Genomic DNA, 19083 nt, shown 5'->3' with positions numbered 1-19083 from the left:
CATCTGTGAGAGACAAAATAGGTTACCGGTATGTGTATAATACGAGACTGCTAATTTCTAGTGACCTATGTGTTAAGTGAGGAGGAATTGGACTCTATCAAACGAATCTTTTAAACTTACTGTATAGCGTCAATTTTCTCTGTCAGACATAAGTTATTCTCGAACATCTGTACGTTCGTCTTCAAAAATTTATTATTTGAAATTTAAAGTTGAACCATATCTGATATCAATTTTTGAACTGGTCAAAGTTGTTTTTTCCTTGATGAATTTCTACATTGTTAGTTAGACTCCTAAGTAGGCCTAAGTTTTTATTGGTAATGCTGCTGAGCTAAGGTCGGAATTTCAACTTGTCAAAGTCAGACTTTTTACTGTAACGAGTCCTCTATAATTGACTGATGACTGCAAACATAGAATCCATCACTCAGACAGCTCGCTGAGCGTTTACACACAATAAGAAACATGCTTCATCAATACTTCACATGAAAAATGTCAGAAGTGCATTTCAAAACTATTATATAATAATTTAATAATAAAAAATTAAGAAACTCACCTCAACAGTTGGTGGACAGAAGAAAAAACAAGATGGCGGCAATTCGAAATATTCTTCTGAATCAATTCACTGTTCGAATCGAAACGCCCATCTCTACAATTACAGAAGGCTTGCATATGACAAAGTTTTTGCCACCAAAAATTTATTTTATTTCATACATAATTGTTTAAAGAATACACAGGCAATATACAAAGAAACTGATGGAACAACAAAGTTCAGACACTATTTATAAACATACAAAGAAACTTAAGACGAATTATGGTCCTATTACAACAAGTTGTGTGTATCAATGAGTAAATTATTGGATATTATCATTTTAAAATGATTTTAAAAAATTATTTTCCACTGTGTTGTTTCCTACCAGTTGAGATATAGTATGTTTTGATCTACTTGTCTGGCAGCTTAAAATCCCAATCTTTAAATAAAAATGTTATTTTTAATTAAATTATTCCTGAATTCAAATACTTACTAAATCGAATATAATGAATTTCGAATGTATTCTATTCCTTTTGGACATCCCTGATACTAAATAAGACACATTTGTAAGAATAAGGATTATAGAAAAGTATAAAGAATTACAAAGTAGTTCACGGAATTCAATGTTTTTGTGGTGGATCACAGACAAGCATTTTGGTTGGAACCTATATAAAAGTTACATTTAAAAGGCAAGATTATTGGCAAAGGAACTAACCACGAGAATTATGTCAACAGTGTTCCAATGCCTTTGTAGTGCTACAAAAAAGTTTCATAATATTTGCAATATTTTGTGACAGTATAAATCATTATCCAAAGCAATTTTTTGTTATTATCTCACTATTGCACAAAACGATCATTTCAACTGCAAGAGCAAGAAAAAAATTCTGTGACAAACAGATACATGTAATATACAATTAGGCATAGTTTCACCAACACAAAGTAAGCATAGTTCAAACATTAAAATTTGGTATAATATTATCTGAGAAAAAAGCCAAAATTGCAACAAAACTAATGTTTTTCTGGTTAATAATCAAAGTTTATTGTATTTATTGATGACAAAGATAATAATGCTTTCAATTAAATGAGTTCGTGCTGCTCAAGAATTTTTCAGGACAGAAGAGTATTTAAACAACAATTGGTATATTTTAGTTTGTTTTTAGTACTCTCCGGCATTGACAGAGCTAATCAATATTTGGAGATTAAGGTAAAATAGTAAGGAATCTGAAATATGAACATTTCAGGATGAAAATATATGGTAAAATAACAGGTATTTAGTTGTCATGCAGATGATAGAGTCCCAATATAGCAAAAATTCAATCCAAGCTTAAAGAGAAATTATACACTTGTCTCAAGTTTTAAGTTGGTTGGAAAGTATCCATCTTGCATTAGTCCTGTATTCCATATCCAAACTGCCTGTTACTACGTTTGTTTTTGAAGAAGCAGACAAGAGCTCCAGCGATAAATCCAACAAGTGTCATAGCGATACATATGGCTGCAATAGCCCCATTTGAAAGACCAGCTGTTACAGAGCTAGGAGGTGGTGAGTATAATTCACTACGTTCCATAAAATAGTCGGGGTAAGCAGTCATAGTGATGGTTTCTCCCTGAAAATTTGGATTACTCATTTTAACATTTGAATATTAATAACAACTTAGCTAAGCAATGAGTGCATATTATTGCTGAAACAAAAGTTAAAGCCAATATCTATTCAAAAATAACAGCATTATGCCTGTAAATTCAGTGATAATAACCAGACATGGGGTGTGGAGGTGGGGCCAAGAGGCGAAGCATGTTTTTACCCTCAAACCCATCGAAGTCAAAATTTTAATTTTTCTGGACTCAGGCTTTCAGACATTATATCGTTACAAAAGAAAGAGTTTTTCACGAATTTACTACTGAGTCGAAGTCGAAATTTTTGGTAGACCGACCTCGAAGCCAAAATATTTTCCAATCGGGACTAATGGTAAATTTTCCTTGATTCAAACTGTCATAAACCAGACAGAATCTGGATGTATAACAAGGAACAAACCAGGATATTCACATTTTCAGACTGGGTGCAAGACATCAATCCCTGCATCGAGGTCCAGTCCATATTGATAAATAGGGCTGGGCATTTCGAATTGAATAGTAAATTATTAGAATCGGCTCAGAAGAAAATTGTCTTGTCAAATCTTTTTTTTTTTTGTTCGCTAGAGGTGGAGATGAATCGTTCAATTTTTTTTCTTGAAGCAATATTTTTAAAATGCAATTCTGACATGATTTTTTTCTTCCTAGTGAGGTATTGACGAAAAACGTTTCTTATGGTTTGAGACAATTCAGCTAACTGTCAGATTGATGGATTTTATGTTTTCAGTAATTTATAAGTCTCAAACACCCATTACAATAAAAAGGTCGCGTACAACTTTTGGCAAACATAAATCAGATTATTTTTTCACAATATCTTAGCTTTCATCAATCATATTTTATACATTATCAATTCATCTTATGACAGATATACCAAATCACACAAGCCTTCCCTTCAAAGATGCTAAGTTAACTTTTTTTAAATAAAATAGGAAAGCCAATATGATGGCTTGATCATGCTGATCCACGGCCTCTCGTCCAATTACCAGTCCATGTAGGGTAAGAGATTAGTTAGCCAGTTATTTGTTTAAGATACATAGACTTGATGGTGGTGGATGCTGTAACCGATCAGTGATTACACAAACCACCCTGTGGCGGTAAGGAGCCCAGCAATTCTCTTGCTAATAATTCTCCCCCACTGAATTCAAACCTTCGAATCATGCAGGTAAATCAGAGGTACGGTGGCGACTGTATTCCTAACGCTTAGCACGATGCGGCACACCGCCGAACTCAAGCTTCGAATATTATTTTAAATATCCAATAGATTTATGGGCGTTCCAGAAGTGTGTGTACCAATTCGGAGGTAACTGATTTTGTTCGCTTACTTTACATCAAGTTGTGTAAAGGGACTGAAACCTATGGGCAGGGGGTATATATTCATCTGGCTAACACAGACAGTCTCCGAACTCGTAACAGAACTAAAATAAGGGAATTGAGATTAAAATTATGACCTAACCCTAACCTGCTACACACACTACAGGAGTACTGATTTATGTGCCAGGTAACACATAGTTCAGTCAATGCACTAACTAATAATACACAAATCACAATATCTTATTCTAACTAAAACTCAGTCACACCCTTAGAAGATTAAATTCTTACAAAGCCAGCATGTATACTCACAGAGAATATTTTAAATTTGATGCTTAGAATGTTGTTCGAGACTGCTTTTTTCAGTTTGCTAACAGCTTCAGTCAGATTGATACTGGGAGAGTATTCAGATGTATTACCTGAAATCAAAATATTACCACTTTGAATTTTAAATTAGTGGTGTCGGGAAACTTCGTTATGATTGTGACAACATAGTTGCCGTGTTTTTGAAATTTCATAGTTGAGAATGATACTATCATTGGAGAGTCAAATGATTAAAACTCATTGGGAGTATGAATTAATAATTTTAATAGTAGAAAGAATTTGAAAGTCAAAAAACTATGAAAACGTTCAAGTTTTCAATCCTAGCCTACTTTTTGTCGGCGCATAGGGTTTAAACGACTCAAGTCTGTTATCATAGTCAATTAGAATTGTACTTGGGTTCCACAGTCATGTGGCCATGTTTCCATTTTTCTAAAAACTTAATTTGAATTTAGAAAAATTTTGTTTGAGAAATGTGCATTACCAGATGCCCTGACATCTTGCTTCATTTTTTTTTTTCAAACGACCTGCAATCAGAGATAGTCTCCATCACTCTTGAGTGCCTGATCTTGCCTTAAACAAATTAATTCTTTAAAAAAATTATCAATTACCATGAAAATTTGGTTGATCATAAAGAGTTACTGTTATAAACACTCTCCAATCTGCACCGTCTTTGCCAGATGACTGATCAGGTCCAATTTCCTTGCTCGAGTACGATGACACTCTGATTTTGGATACTCTAGCTGCATTAGCTACAGCCTTTTGTATAGCAACTGGAATAAAAAATGATAGTTTTTAAAATTATGTTTACTGAAGGTAGTCAAGGCTATATATCCATAACATAAAATTATCCTTAAATAGAGAGCTATACTTCGACACATAGACAAAAAGAAAGCACCATTTCTGCGAACATTCACCATTTGTAGCGCATTACATCATTTACATGTAATACAATTTTGCCAAATTTGTACAATGATGTTACAAAAAACTTGTATAAAAAAGAATTCAAAAATGATTTAAAAAAAATAAATAAAATCAGAATAATTTTTTTTTATGAAATTCACCTTCTAATGGAGCAAAAGTTGTCAAAATATATCACGACTCTGCGATAAAAAAACTATGTAGTTCCAGAATATGAATTAATGGATAGAGAATACAATATAGTCACCATGTGCTGGTGGCAAACTCTGTATATATGTATATAAATTTGTATAACATAACGGCAAAATAATACAATGCCAAAATAGCTATAGGCAACATATATATTTCATATGTGTCAAAATAGAGGTAAATATGAGACCAAAACACGAAGAAAAGAGGTACCGTAAGTTCTTGAGTTAATAATTTTAAAAAAAGGGTGACAAATGGTTGCATTATAAAATAAATGATCACAAACAACACAATACAAAATCTTTGATATGATATATTGCAGTCTGGTATTTGATCTTGCATAATAAGTGACATAATGATTTATTGCCTGAGGCGTGGAAACTTTTTTCAGCTAAATTGTTTGTTGTTACTAAATCAGCAGTCACTTAAAACAACACATCACATTAAGTATATCACAAAATGTTTAAAAAATTTAGCGTTATTTTGAGATTGAATTAACCCAATTTATTATAACATAACATTGGCAGAGAATCTGAAAGACAACATTATAAAAAAAAATAAAAATATTATGTTTTGAAAAAATTATCATCGAAATAGCTAAATATTCATCCAAAAAATTTACTAACCACATAACACAAATTATGATTTGATATGATATTAAATTTCAGAATACTAAATTTTATCGTATAAAAAGAGATAACGATGCTGAAAAGATCATTGTCGAGTATGTGTATATAAAATAAAATACAGAAAAGTCTCCATAATAAAAAATTTCATTGATTGATAATTATTCGTGATATGTTTATACTATTTTTATCAAAGCATGTGATCACGAAAATCCACATGCCCAAAGGCAATTACATTGAGGTTCAAAGCTAATCACTTGAATCATGTGATTTAGCGCTCATATATATAAGTTAAGTATCGTATTATTGAACCAACATGTAAATATTTCTTATGTAATGAATAGCAAAATGTGATAAAAATACAACAGTCATAACTCACAATAAAATACATAAGCTATACACTTACCATCAAGTTCTGTAGAATATTCTGAAAGGTATTGTGCGTAATTATCCGAAAATTTGAGGACAATTGTTTTACTGTTGTCATAATTCTGACACATTCCAATATCAAATGCATGAAGTGCATGGCCTGTACTCATGACATTGGACATATGAATCATGATATCATTATTCTTGACTGTGCCGTTGCTCTGTAAATGTAAATTAAAGTTAACAAATATTTAGCAAAAGACTTGCCACAAATTTATGGGCACACAGGTGCAGATACTTTATTAAACAGTAAACATATGACAGTGGTTGAGCCACAGCTCACAAATAAACTATGCCATGTAAAAATTATTCAAAATTCAACAAAAGCAATGAATATTGGAAGAAATAATTTAAAATCATTGCCTTCTAATGAAAAATTGAAGCTTGGCAATGGCAAGTGCTTACCAGTATATATTTTGAATTAAGATGGATATGAAGAATTAAATCTGTTGCAAGAGCCAACTCTTTAAATAAGAACAAAAAATTTCGCAATGATCGAGTTTTTCAGGATCAAAGGTTGGGTAAATTTCGAGAACAACCTCTGATTGTAAAATATAAACATATGAGTGATAGTTACCTTAATTTTCATTGATACTTTGACTCCAATAGGTACAGGTGTTAAATCACCGTTAGTCCAATCCACAGTCGTGAACTTATATGTTTCTCTTAATTCAAGTGAGCCCCATGAACCTTCTGTCTGTATAAAAAACAATGTTGTTACTTTAGATCAGGGGTGGGCAAGGTCTTAGATCAGGGGCCAACAATTTTGCACACCTAGACTGGCGGGCCATTTGACAATATCCTAAACGCCGTTCAATTGACATTGGATTATTTGTTTAAATTGCGATTTACGGTAATTTAATTTTGGCACGAGGCCTATTGTATTCCACTTTTGCATTTGTAACACTGTAAATATTATTCAAAAAATGTAACTTTTTACGTCACACATACATGACCCGCCAGTCTGGATGGGCAAAAGTTTTGTCCCCTGTAGTTCAATTACTTCGCCCAAATGGTAAACTGCGCGTTTTACGCCGAACTTTTCGATAAGGTCATGACAGCCGTTAAAGTGGCTGGATTTGGTCCACGTGCCACAGTTTGCCCATGGCAGCTTTAGATCAAAGTTCTATTCTAGGACAACTGGTTGATAAACATCGTCAATGGCAGTTGTTGCATGACAATCTTAAGTATAGTTTATCAATTAACTGTTCACATATACCCAGCCCTTGTAGAAATTTCAACCAATCGAAATGGAAATTTTTGAATGAAAAATTTCTGAATCATTCCTAAAATTAAAAGTTGAGAAAATCAAAATAAATAATTCTGAATCTATCCGTGTCATATTCACTCTTGTCAACCAGAATTTGAATGGTTGGTTTAGTTGTGGGATAATGGACTAAAGGTTATATAAAATATATAGTGGATTAAGGAATTCTTTTTTCAATTCCTATTGTCTTTGTTCACTTTTGTCATTCATCACCAAAATAGGAATATTTGAATTTACCTTTGTACATTCTTTGTTAAAAAAACACAGCTTATTAAAGTACAGCGATACCTCGGTATTTGAACAACTCGATACTTACCAAAAAATTCTAGTCAAAAATGGTGCGGTAATCGACAGGAATTAGGTGCTCTAACACTAGCGCCTTGTCGAATTTTGTATATTTCCATCTTTATTATGTACACATTTAAATAGTTATTGTTGGTCGAAACAAGTATGTAATAATATTTTGCAAAGTTACCAAAGTATTTTATTTTTTATATTCATCATTTATTCAGCTGCAGTCATAATGTTTGAAATAAACTTCTTTGTCGCACAAATAAAAACAAACTTACCTTATAGGGTACAGCAGAGGTCCATGAATCATACGTTATACCAGTATGGAACGAGCTGTGTCGACCCGTGTATGTCATGTTCAACTTGTTAAGAAAGGCAATTATGTTTCTCATCCTGAACTAAATACGGTATAAAGTATACACATTATAATTGGTGAAAATTGTGGGTCTATCAGCAAAATCAATTTCATTTTAAGACCTGATATATTTTTTTAAATACCCCAACCAAAAAGGTGGATCTCAAAGAAGCTTCTTTGTGAAAATGTGGAAAAACCTATCATTGATTCTCAAACTTTTGTAGATTTTTATCCAAATACTCTGGTAAATATTGCTACACACTATGAATAAATAGCAGCTTAAATAAAACACAACCCATATCTTCGCAATATTTTCAAATGAAAATAAAAAATAATACTACATTGAAATTACTTTTTCAAAAGCCCTTGTATGGTTATTTGTAGAAATCGAAATTTTGAAAAATTTGTGGAATTTGAAATTACTATGGATAGAATGATATAAACTAAAGGTTGATAACCCGTCTGATACCATTAAACTGTTACAATGGTAAAAATAATACAAATTGGACCAAATTTTAAAAAAAAATTTTTGACTGGGACAAAGGACAATCTAATATTTTAAAGCAGCCAGAAATTATGTACAATTTATGAAAAAGAAACTCACAAATCCAGGATGGGTGGGATCAGCTTCCACATCAAAATGACTCCACATTGTTGAGTTTGTGATAGGTCCGACTGAACAATTTCCCACTTCTCTATCCATCAGATATTCAATGCCAGATTCAAAATCATGAATGCTGCAATAATACCAAAAAATTGTAACAAACAAATAAGATGAGAGCAAGTTTCGAATAATGAGCATGAAGATCGCTCACCGATACCAGTGCGGTAAGTCTAGGGCACTGAGTCTGCTGATATATCGAGCATAAGTATGAAGTGGTCGTGAGGGTTGTATGATAATATTCTCAATCCCTATCTGAATGGCCTCCTACACAGAGGACCGGCTATCATGGCAAGGGTGTATGATTTTCAGGGCAGTTACACAAGTTGTGCATTGCCAATGAAGTGTATGATTTTAAGGAAAGACTTCAAGCTATTTGAAGTCTCTAACCTAAATGAAAAATGGTAATAAATGTGCAAAGTTTTGCGTAATGGATGTTATACATATCTGCAACTTAATTATTCACACTCTAGGATTATCAGGTAAACTGATTGAGAATCAAGCAAGAGATTTACTATTTAAAATATAACAATAGGATGATTTTAAGCCATCCATTGTACCATTAAAGTTTTTACCAACAGGAAGTGTGCCATCATGTAAACACAAAAACGACATATTGATCATACTAAAAATAGAAACCAAGGGAAAAATCGAGGCCATAGCGAACCATTTCATAGATGAAATGAGGATTCATAATTACAGGAACAAGAACGATGTTTTTGTATATGAGTTGTAGTTTAATATTTACTAGGTCTATATCTCACTATTTGATTGAATGAATAACTAAATCATTCTACAAAGAGTGTTTTAAAGTGACTAGTTTGTTCGAGACCAGTTATTAAAATCTCAAGCTAAAAAATTTGATTGAATGAATAACTAAATCATTCTACAAAGAGTGTTTTAAAGTGACTAGTTTGTTCGAGACCAGTTATTAAAATCTCAAGCTAAAAAATAGGCTGTCGACCAAATCTATGTTGAAACAAAAATATGAATAAAATCACAATTCAAGTGTTTAATAATAATCCGAATTCTTCAAAAATATATAAGACTTTTTCTATTTAATAAATAGCAATAATAGAATACTAGGCCTATATAGTGTTAAAATATTTAGAATAACTGAAATATGTCTTAAAATAAAGAAAGAAAACTGACTGGTTTTATAATTATTCACATCTTGACATACTATCTTAAAACAACAGAGCTGTGCTGAAATATATGGACACGTCACAAGGTGTCGCTATTTTTTATTCTGACACATAAAAAACGAATCTCTTGAAGTCCACAGAAATCTTCGAAATAAGTAAATATAATAGACTTCTGGCAAATAAATCAATCTTCAACCACTGAAAATTTCAAGGCAATTGGTCCAGTATTCGAAGAGAAAAGGATTTCATCATGACGAAAGAGAAGAATAATAACAACAACAAAATAATATTGAAACGATCGTTAAGTACACTGACGTGTCCAATAAAATAAACTGCCATTAGTGCCATATATACTCCCCTATAGATCATGCCACCGTATAGGTCGCACTATTAGTTTTGTGCTAAAAAAGTTCAATTTAGAGTTGACTCGCACACAAGTCGCTCTGAAAAACAGGGGATTTAAAAGGCCCTTTTTCCCTAGCTTTTTTGCATAGATGATTCCCTATTTTTTTTTGTAGGGCTTAATATAATCAAAATATGCTAATGACTCCTATGAGCGATAATAAGTGCATGTACGGAAGCGTTACGACATCACAATCACGTCATAGAGCTTGCCGAAATGGCACCGGCGCTCATGAAACTGTCTCGCATGTGCGTGTGCGCACATGAAACTGTCTCGCATTGGTATGTGCCTGCACGAGGCTATGTCGAGCAGACAGGTCGCACCCAGGGATGGCCAATTCGAATAAAGTATTCGAATGTATTCGAATATCTCGTCATTCGAATATCGGAATTCACGTTCATAAGAATATCGGATATTTGTGTGACGTCACACATTTTCGACGCCGCTTTCAAGACGTTTCCGTTGAATGAAAACATTCTCGATAGAAACTTGCGCGTGATTGTTTTTATCTTTCATCGGCGTAACGTGTTATTTAGGCCCGCAAACGCCTTTATGTTTGTGTTATTTTCTCTAAAACGAAAATTTTCCACAAATTTGTTCCACGATAACGATAACATTTATTTTATTTTTGTACGCGCACGGAATTGTGAATCTGGTAAATACGTTCATCGGCGGCGAGTTTCTAAAGACAACGCAACTTTTTGATTGAAAAGCGGCAATTTAAAATACTGAAAATAAAACCGTAAACAACATAAGTTTTATTGAGGTCCGCGAAAATTTAAAAAACGCTTCTCTAGGCAGTGAAAATCGCAAAATTTCGTGTGCCTCTGGCACACATTATGTTTGGTCGGCGTTTAAAAACGTATCGTCACTAATTGAGGGCGGGATTTGCCTGATTATCCATTACTTTAATATGCCGTCAAACATTTTCGGGTTAACACGATACAAGGTTTGAAACGCGACTTTTTCCCTGGTTGTGAGGATGTATATAATATAATTAATCTAAAGTATATTCAATCAATTTTACTGTGATGAAATAAATTTTACTCTGAGCATTTCGATCGAGCGGAGTCACTGTTACCAAGTACATCTAAATATTTGCCGAATTCGCAAACTACGGATAAAAACAATATTTAATCGGACAGTTTACCCCACGTTTTTATTTTTATGGCCACGGATTGCAATGGTATATAAGAGTGGTGAAGATTTTATTTTGTCGACGCAACCGCAGGTTAAATTGAAGACGATTAAATTAATAAGAGCAAGACATTTTAAATATATCACTTTGCACAACAGAAAAATATATATTCGTTGTTATATTATTTGTTGTAAAAGTCGACTCTTTTAACAGGTGGCATAATCGCGGCGATGAATATGTATTTTTAATTCACTGCTAAACTTTATATGTATATTCATTGTATGAAATTAATTATTCTCTACACTTAACAGGATTTTATATAAATATTTGAGATTTTTCTAACGGCGATAACGAGTTGGCAAGATTGCAAAAATACATATTAAAATTAAATACATCAAGCAGTTTATCTTGTAATTTTAGGTCACAGATTGCCGTGGACCGAATAGTAATGTTTTTTTTTTTGACGTAAGAAGAAGCAACCGCGAAAGATATTTCAGAATCTCGTAGTTGTCATGGATTGAATATTTTATGTAACAGAATGATCAGTAACAGAATGATCATTATACGCTGACAAGACGGCCCTTTTAACGAGCGCGGAATCGGGGTGGGTGTTACAGGCGACAATGAGAATTTCCGATTTCGAAAATCCTGGCTGCGCGCTGGCAGTGGTGGTCATCTATTCTCTACTAATTTATTTCTAACTCCAAACACAACAATATGTTACACATGATAACAATATGGTTCACATAAATTTATATACAAATATACTGGTAGGTAGTAGAATACTCTAGGCTTAAATATTAGAATTTTTTAAGGCAAGTAGTATTTTTGTCAATAGACTCGACTATTATCGTAATATCATGGTACCAATGATAGAAAGCGTCAGACAACTCCTTGGCTATCTTTTCATATGGTCATTTGTACAAAGTGAATAAATTTAATAAACTGATTGTGTCACAAGTTGCTATTATTTTTTATTAATAGCTATAAACTATCAATTACTTTGTGTACATATACTGTTGGTCTGTGGCTTCATTCTGATATTTCTATTGAAGCTTATTTCCTAATTTACTGGGTTTTAATCAACTAAAACAAAAATGTGTTATTTTTGATTTTAGAATGTATTCGGAATTCCAGATTCGAAAACATTATTTTAGAATGTATTCGGAATAGTTTAGTATTCGGAAATGGCCATCCCTGGTCGCACCTATATTTTTTTTTTAATATAAGGAAAAAAGTTGCGACCTATAGGCGAGTACATACTGTAGTAATGATAATAAATACCAAATGATATAATAATGAAAATTACAAACAGTAATTATACAGTTAAAAAAATCTTGGCTCAGACTTGGGAGTTGAAAAAATTCCCAGTTTCAACTCATTCCGAAAAATCAATGTTTAAAATCAAAAAAAAAAAACTGAAATCCAAGTTTTCAGAAATCCTAATATACATACACAGTGTAACGATGGTGAAACAGTTTTGGAGCATGAGGTCTAGAAAAATTCCGAGGTGCCAGAAAATCAACTCTATATAATTTTTCATCGTAGTTATAATGTTGTCTCCATGATAAAATGCTCTTTTTTTCTTTATTTATAATCTCCTGAGATACTGCATAATTGTACCCCACATACGGAAAATCAATGGTGTCTTTTCGGCCTTGAAAAAAAATTCGATAATTTATATGCTTAGCAAGTATAGCAACCATCTAATATTCCTAGCAACAAAATAAGAAATCTGCATACTACATCATAATTTTCACCCTGTTATAAACTTATAAACAAGGCTGTGATGTCATAGTTTGGCATGTTATCCAATATTTGAGTTGTATGTTTAAACATCACAAAGTCAAGAGCATGGCAATCCAAATTTGAATATTTTTTAAATTGAATTGAATCGAATTTTTTCTTGAATCAATACAACACTAAGTCCTTGATACAAGGTACTGCATGTTTCGGCAATTGAGTAGGCCTATTTATACCGTGTTCCTATGATAACCGGTACTAACCCAACAGTTTCAAACCAATGCTTTTTATAGGATCTATCATTTCCTAACGACACTAAATTGCCATTTTCGTCTTTGTATATATTCTCGAAATGTCCTTTGAATATTTATTACAAATAATAACTAGTAAAGGCTAATGAGATGCCACTGGAAATTGATAAGATGTTGTGACACCTCGTTTTTCACACAAGATGAAAGCATCAGAAATATTGAGATACCAGTTATGCGAGGGGAAAGAGTCGTTTACTCACAAAGTGGCACCACTTTCTTTGTGGAAAAGGTCGTGCAATGGTGTTCGAAAGACTTTTTTTACCGAGTCTACTTTAATGTTCGATTTGATAATTCTCAATTTTGCCGCCAAACGATTCGAAAAATTTTTGATTCGATTTCGAATATTCGTTTCGCTTGGACAGCCCTAGTCAAGAGTTATAATTGGATTTGAAATTTTGAATTCTTGACAAGTTATAACTTATCTGTTTAGAATAAAATGGAAAAAACTTGTACCTGGGCAAATTAAAGACTCAGGCATTCTTGCTGAATGTTTCCCAGAAGTATCATTACCATGATAGGACGTGAATGAAAAGGTATATTTCTCAGGTTCGAATGTGCTTCCTCCATCAACTGTCCTATTTACCTAATATTTTATATTATAGAAAAAGAATGTCATTATAAATACATGTAAACCAGGGATGATAAGAGTAAGACCATGAAAAAACTATTGTAATCAGGGATTCCAAAATGAATGACGTATTCATATTGATTCATAACTATCATTTCAGCAATTAAAGTCTCACAGTATGATCAGGAAGTTTTTCATTTGATTTTAGGAAACCGTAAAAAAAAAATTGCTGTTCATTTACAAGTTTCCTTCATTAATATTGACTTATGTTTGTACTTTGTTGAACAGGACCAAATTTATAACATTAACTATAAGTCTATGTTCAAAAATACAATTTTTGGAATGTTTAGCTCGAGTTCATCTGGCTGTAAGTGTAAAAAATCTGACTAGTACATCAGATCCAGACCTGACTACAAAAACTTCGATTTTGTTGACATTGTAAATGGACCAAAACACATGAAATGTTTTTGATTTGAGAGGTCGCAATCTGCTTTAAACATGATCTTGAAAAATAACAATGAACAATAAAATATCGCAATAATCTTATGCTGGCATATTATGTCAGTACTATATCAGAATATAGTTTGGTGTATAATAGTAAAATGCTTGATCGTGCATTCTCATAAATTGTATGTTGGATACAAAAACACTGACTTTACCTTTAGCACAACCATAAGAGGAGAGTTTTTGCCACTCCATATATTCCATTCATCTTGACTGAAATACAAATCCACATCATATTTCATTTGACTGTTGTTGAACAATAGACAAGTTGAATACACATCTGCTCGTATACCATTCACTATAGTTTCCTAAATTAAAATGTGAGAGAATTGTTTTACATAAATCCCTTATTCTTAAACATATTAACTTGACTTGAACTGATGCTTGTTGAATGGTCGAAAAGCAGCTGAAATGCACGGTTCACCTATGTTTGGGTAATGTAATGTCACTCAGCCACATGCTCAGCTCAGGTGTTTGAGTGAGTACTGCTGCATTTTTAACTCAAATTTTTTGGTCGACTATCGAGTTGTTCGAGTCATTCGGCTACTGGTATAACTGCATTACCAATAACATGTTACTAGACAAATGACATGAGGGACAATAATTTCCCCCATATAAAAAAAATCTTACATTTCCTTTGGTGTAGTTATAATCTCCAGTCCATTTGTAGGAGAATTCAGGGTTCTGGAACCCATTCTCTATTCCCATACCAAATATACTGTAAGTTTCATTATGCATCAAATCTGAGACAGTACATGTGTTTTCGGCACCTGGAAAAAAATTGAACTTTTCAAGGAAATTAGTAAATGCTAATGAAAATATCAATTTCCATGTTTCAAAGAGACCAACATTTGCAGCTTTCACTAATAAATATCAAAATGTAATAACTTTTACTTGTTCTTTGACAAAGATAGATAGTAAACGAACATAAGAAAATTGAACATACATGAATAGTCAAACAAATTGAGTGACTGCAAAATTAGCTGCAAACTATTATTTCCTATACCAATATGGCTTCTGGCAACATTTTTCATAATATAATGTTTCGAAAACAAAACAATTGCTTTGAGATGTTTTCATAATGACACAATTTTTACAAATATTAAGAAGCAGTACTGTTTTTTTGCCAAGGAATATCACACAATAATATTTTGTCAAAATTTATAAGATAGGATGTATATCATTAAATGTCATATTAAAGTCGGGAAGAAGAAATCTGATAAGACAGCTTAATAACCAAATAGCACACCACTGTTACTCATTTGGTTACCAGTTGGGTTAAGGCAGTAGTTATAAACAAAATGGTTGGTCGTCAGTGGTCCAGTATTGCCAATATGACAAGTACTGGAGCTTGACTGGTAAAAATATCTTCTTCAAACGTGCAAATGGCAGCGTTGTTATTACTTATCGATTTTAATCAGTACGTATGTTGATAGGTATTTTTCTGTCTGTATGTCTGTTAGATGCACGCGATATCTTACGAAAGCGAGATTGAATCTGCTCCAGATTTTGCATGTGCATTCATCATATCTCGGACCAGAAGCCTATTGATTTTGGGCGAATTATGTCGTATAATTAGCGAGTTATTAATTAATTAGTGATGGGACACAAGGTGTCACTATGAAGTAGGGGGATCACCTTTGTTTTTGGGGGATCACCTAACTTTCGATCAATAAGTCTTTGGTCTCTGACCGATATTCTCGTATTACACTTTCTTCCAAATAAAGTAAAAGTAATCTTATTGAAATATTAGACATAAACTCACCCCAGTCACCAATTACATGAAACGTCTGATTGTATTTGTAATCATGATTGATCATTTCAGTTATCCACTGATTCACGTTGGTTTCATTAGGATAATTAACATAGAGAAGAAGAGATCCATTCTCTGGGTTGGAAAGCTCATATGCTTCAAGTGTTTCATTTCGACCTAAACAAATAAATCATACATGAACATGACTGGTCGGGCTGGGCATTTCGAATCGCATATTAAATTATTGGAATCGGTTTTTCTTTTCCCCCAAATTGAGTTGAATGCGCTAATTTTTTTCATTGAAGTAATATGTTCCTCATTGTGTTTGAACGTTATGTTATGCGAACTGTCTGCGTAATCTATAATATGTTTTTAGAAATTTATGAGAATTCATTACAATAAAATAATTATATACTAATATTACATATCCTCCAAGTATTCAAAATGTGATTTATAAAAAAATATTCGATTAGATTCTAAATCAGCAGGTATTCGATAATGCCCAGTCCTAGTGACTAGTTTGTGGAATAGCGAAATCCTAAAAAATAAAATAACAATTTGAGGAATTGTGGTGTACTTATATTTTAAGGTAAACATGGTTTGTCTTCGGCATTGAGCCAGGTTTTATGGTATGAAGAACTATGATATTTGCATGACTTTTCACTATTAGTTTGAGATATAAAACCTTTAAAAATCTTATTTTATCAAATTAAGGATTTCATTAGGTTCAAAACCATTCATACCATATTTTGATTGAAAATGCACAGACTTACAGAGTACAACTTTTACGAGGCCAACAGAATCAATAGTTAGAATAATACAAATAATACAATGTCAAAAATTACATGAAAAAAATTTTTACCTTCAATGCTAATGCGGATATGATATCCGTAAGAAGTTTCATTGACAACTGGGGGTGAAACTGCTATAATGTTTTCATCACAAGAGAATGCGAATTCAGATTGTACTGACTTGCAACAAACTACCACGAGCAACAATACAAGTGCACTTGCCATCTTGGGCTTAATTCTAAACTATATTAAATAAGTAGGCCTATTTAGAAATTGAAAAGATTGAATAACAGACTGTTAGAAACCACATACAGACATACTGCAAAAGAATTAAGAAAACTAGACTACCAACATGAATGATGACAAACAAAGCACTGTGACTCGACTATCAGACTATGGTAGCCATTCAGCTACGAGACTATTTCAATCTGACATTGGTAAACTACAACCCGCAAGCCCAAATCCGGCTCGTTGAGTAATTTAATTTTGCCAGCCTGATGCTGCCACAACCAAAATCAAATTTAGATGTTTCAGCTGAAAACTAGCTCAAGGAATATGTTGAGATTGCGATTAAATTTAGTTTTGGCACGAGGCTGCGAGGCTTGTTGTTTTCTACTTTTGCAACACTGTAAATATTGTTTATAAAATGTTACTTTTTACGTTACACTTACATGGCCCGCCAGTCTAGGTGGGCAAAATTTTCAGCCCTTGGTCCAAAAACCTTGCCCACCCCTGATTTAAATTCTATAAAATTATAATATCCTCAGCCTGATATTGCAGTCTAATGTTTTGTCTTTTATAAATTCTATATTATCCCCAGTATATTTAGTCACCCACAGGAACTGAAGAATATCTAGTTTTGACTTTCACCTACACAAAAAATAAAGAATTAGGTATAGACAGATAGAAGGGAATTTGATTGAAACTAAATACAATATTGACTAAAAAAAACTGAAAATATTCAAGTTTCTCTGAGGTTTGACATTTATTATAATATAACAATAATACATTATATTATAATATCCAGATTGTGGATTCAAGAGTTTTGTAAAAATTTGTTGATTCCAGATGTAGTCTTCACAATTATATATAAGTTCATTTATAAGTTTTTTTATAAATAGATAGCAGAAAACAAGAATTTATACAATAAGTTACAGGCTGTTCCAAATTATGTCAAGTTCTTTTACAAAACTGTAAAACCAGGTTGCTGTCATTGAGACAATTCTTCTTGCCAAAAGAGATTTTAGGATTTTCTGATTCTTGTTTTTTTAATTGGTCCACTCAATGAGTGATTTTAATAAGGTATACTGGTATAAGATAAATATTGTACAAAATAAATATAAGTTCATACTCCATTTTACATTCTTAATCCAGTTGTTAAATTTTGAGTTTTCATAATTTTGTCCAGTTTCTAAGTTTGTTCCAGCAGAAACCATTATTCATAATAATTAAGTCATTTTAATAATTACATAGATATAAAACAATAAGAAAAGAGTAAACAAAATTAGCAAATGCAAAAAACTTCTGCAGTAATTTCCTATTTACACATTTAAAATAATCCTCCTCACTGTCCCATGAATTTTGTAATTGCTTTTCCAAGGGTTTGTTTACCCTAGAATTTTCTGTATATTTTCTACACATATTGGTATAACAATATTAACCGTGGGGTTAGCATTTTCAAAAAGAACTGCATTACGTTCCAACCAAATCTTAAAGCCCAATGCCCTGATCTGCCGATGACGCGAAGTTCGCGGCAAGCTTGCAGTCGCGGTTTTAAAAAACAATGCTGAATCGCTTACGGTACATATTTTGTAGTTTATCGTGAGGAAATCCTAACTGTTTTGGTTTAAGTGGGTGGTGGGTGTTTATTACTGTAATTGTTTGATTGGCTGCATCCTGACAAAGTTTGAGAAATGCTGCTGAAAAGCTCACACTAAACACCATCCATAAAACATACGCCTGCTTGTGCTGTCTGGGACGATACATACTTTTTATATTTTTCTTCAATATGTAGGCATTCTTATCGCTATACAGTATTATTTGTGCAAACGCTATCGCAGTATGCATATTCAAATGGCTCCAGCGTTCTAGTTATTATTAAAAAAAATAACAATCATTTGGAAATAGATCCAGAACACGCTGCAATTTAACGGAATTCCCCTAACCCGGAAGTTTATCATGTGACAATTTATAGCATGTGTGACGCG

The 19083-nt window shown here is 32.7% G+C and overlaps 1 protein-coding gene across 1 annotated transcript; it reads right to left on the bottom strand.

The window, feature by feature from the left end:
- Nucleotides 1-675: 675 nt before the first annotated feature.
- Nucleotides 676-17160, bottom strand: LOC120347157 (uncharacterized). The gene is made up of 13 exons (XM_039417030.2): nucleotides 16948-17160; nucleotides 16098-16262; nucleotides 14963-15102; nucleotides 14488-14640; nucleotides 13714-13843; nucleotides 12662-12863; nucleotides 8464-8596; nucleotides 7783-7902; nucleotides 6524-6643; nucleotides 5924-6107; nucleotides 4393-4554; nucleotides 3773-3879; nucleotides 676-2130 (listed from the first exon to the last, which is right to left on the bottom strand). The coding sequence occupies exons 1-13, from the start codon at nucleotides 17099-17101 to the stop codon at nucleotides 1912-1914; spliced, it is 1989 nt and encodes a 662-aa protein (XP_039272964.2). The 5' UTR covers nucleotides 17102-17160; the 3' UTR covers nucleotides 676-1911.
- Nucleotides 17161-19083: the final 1923 nt, after the last annotated feature.

Source organism: Styela clava, chromosome 11 (genome assembly GCF_964204865.1).
Source record: "Styela clava chromosome 11, kaStyClav1.hap1.2, whole genome shotgun sequence".
NCBI lineage: Eukaryota > Metazoa > Chordata > Ascidiacea > Stolidobranchia > Styelidae > Styela > Styela clava.
This window is presented reverse-complemented; position numbering and strand designations above follow the sequence as displayed.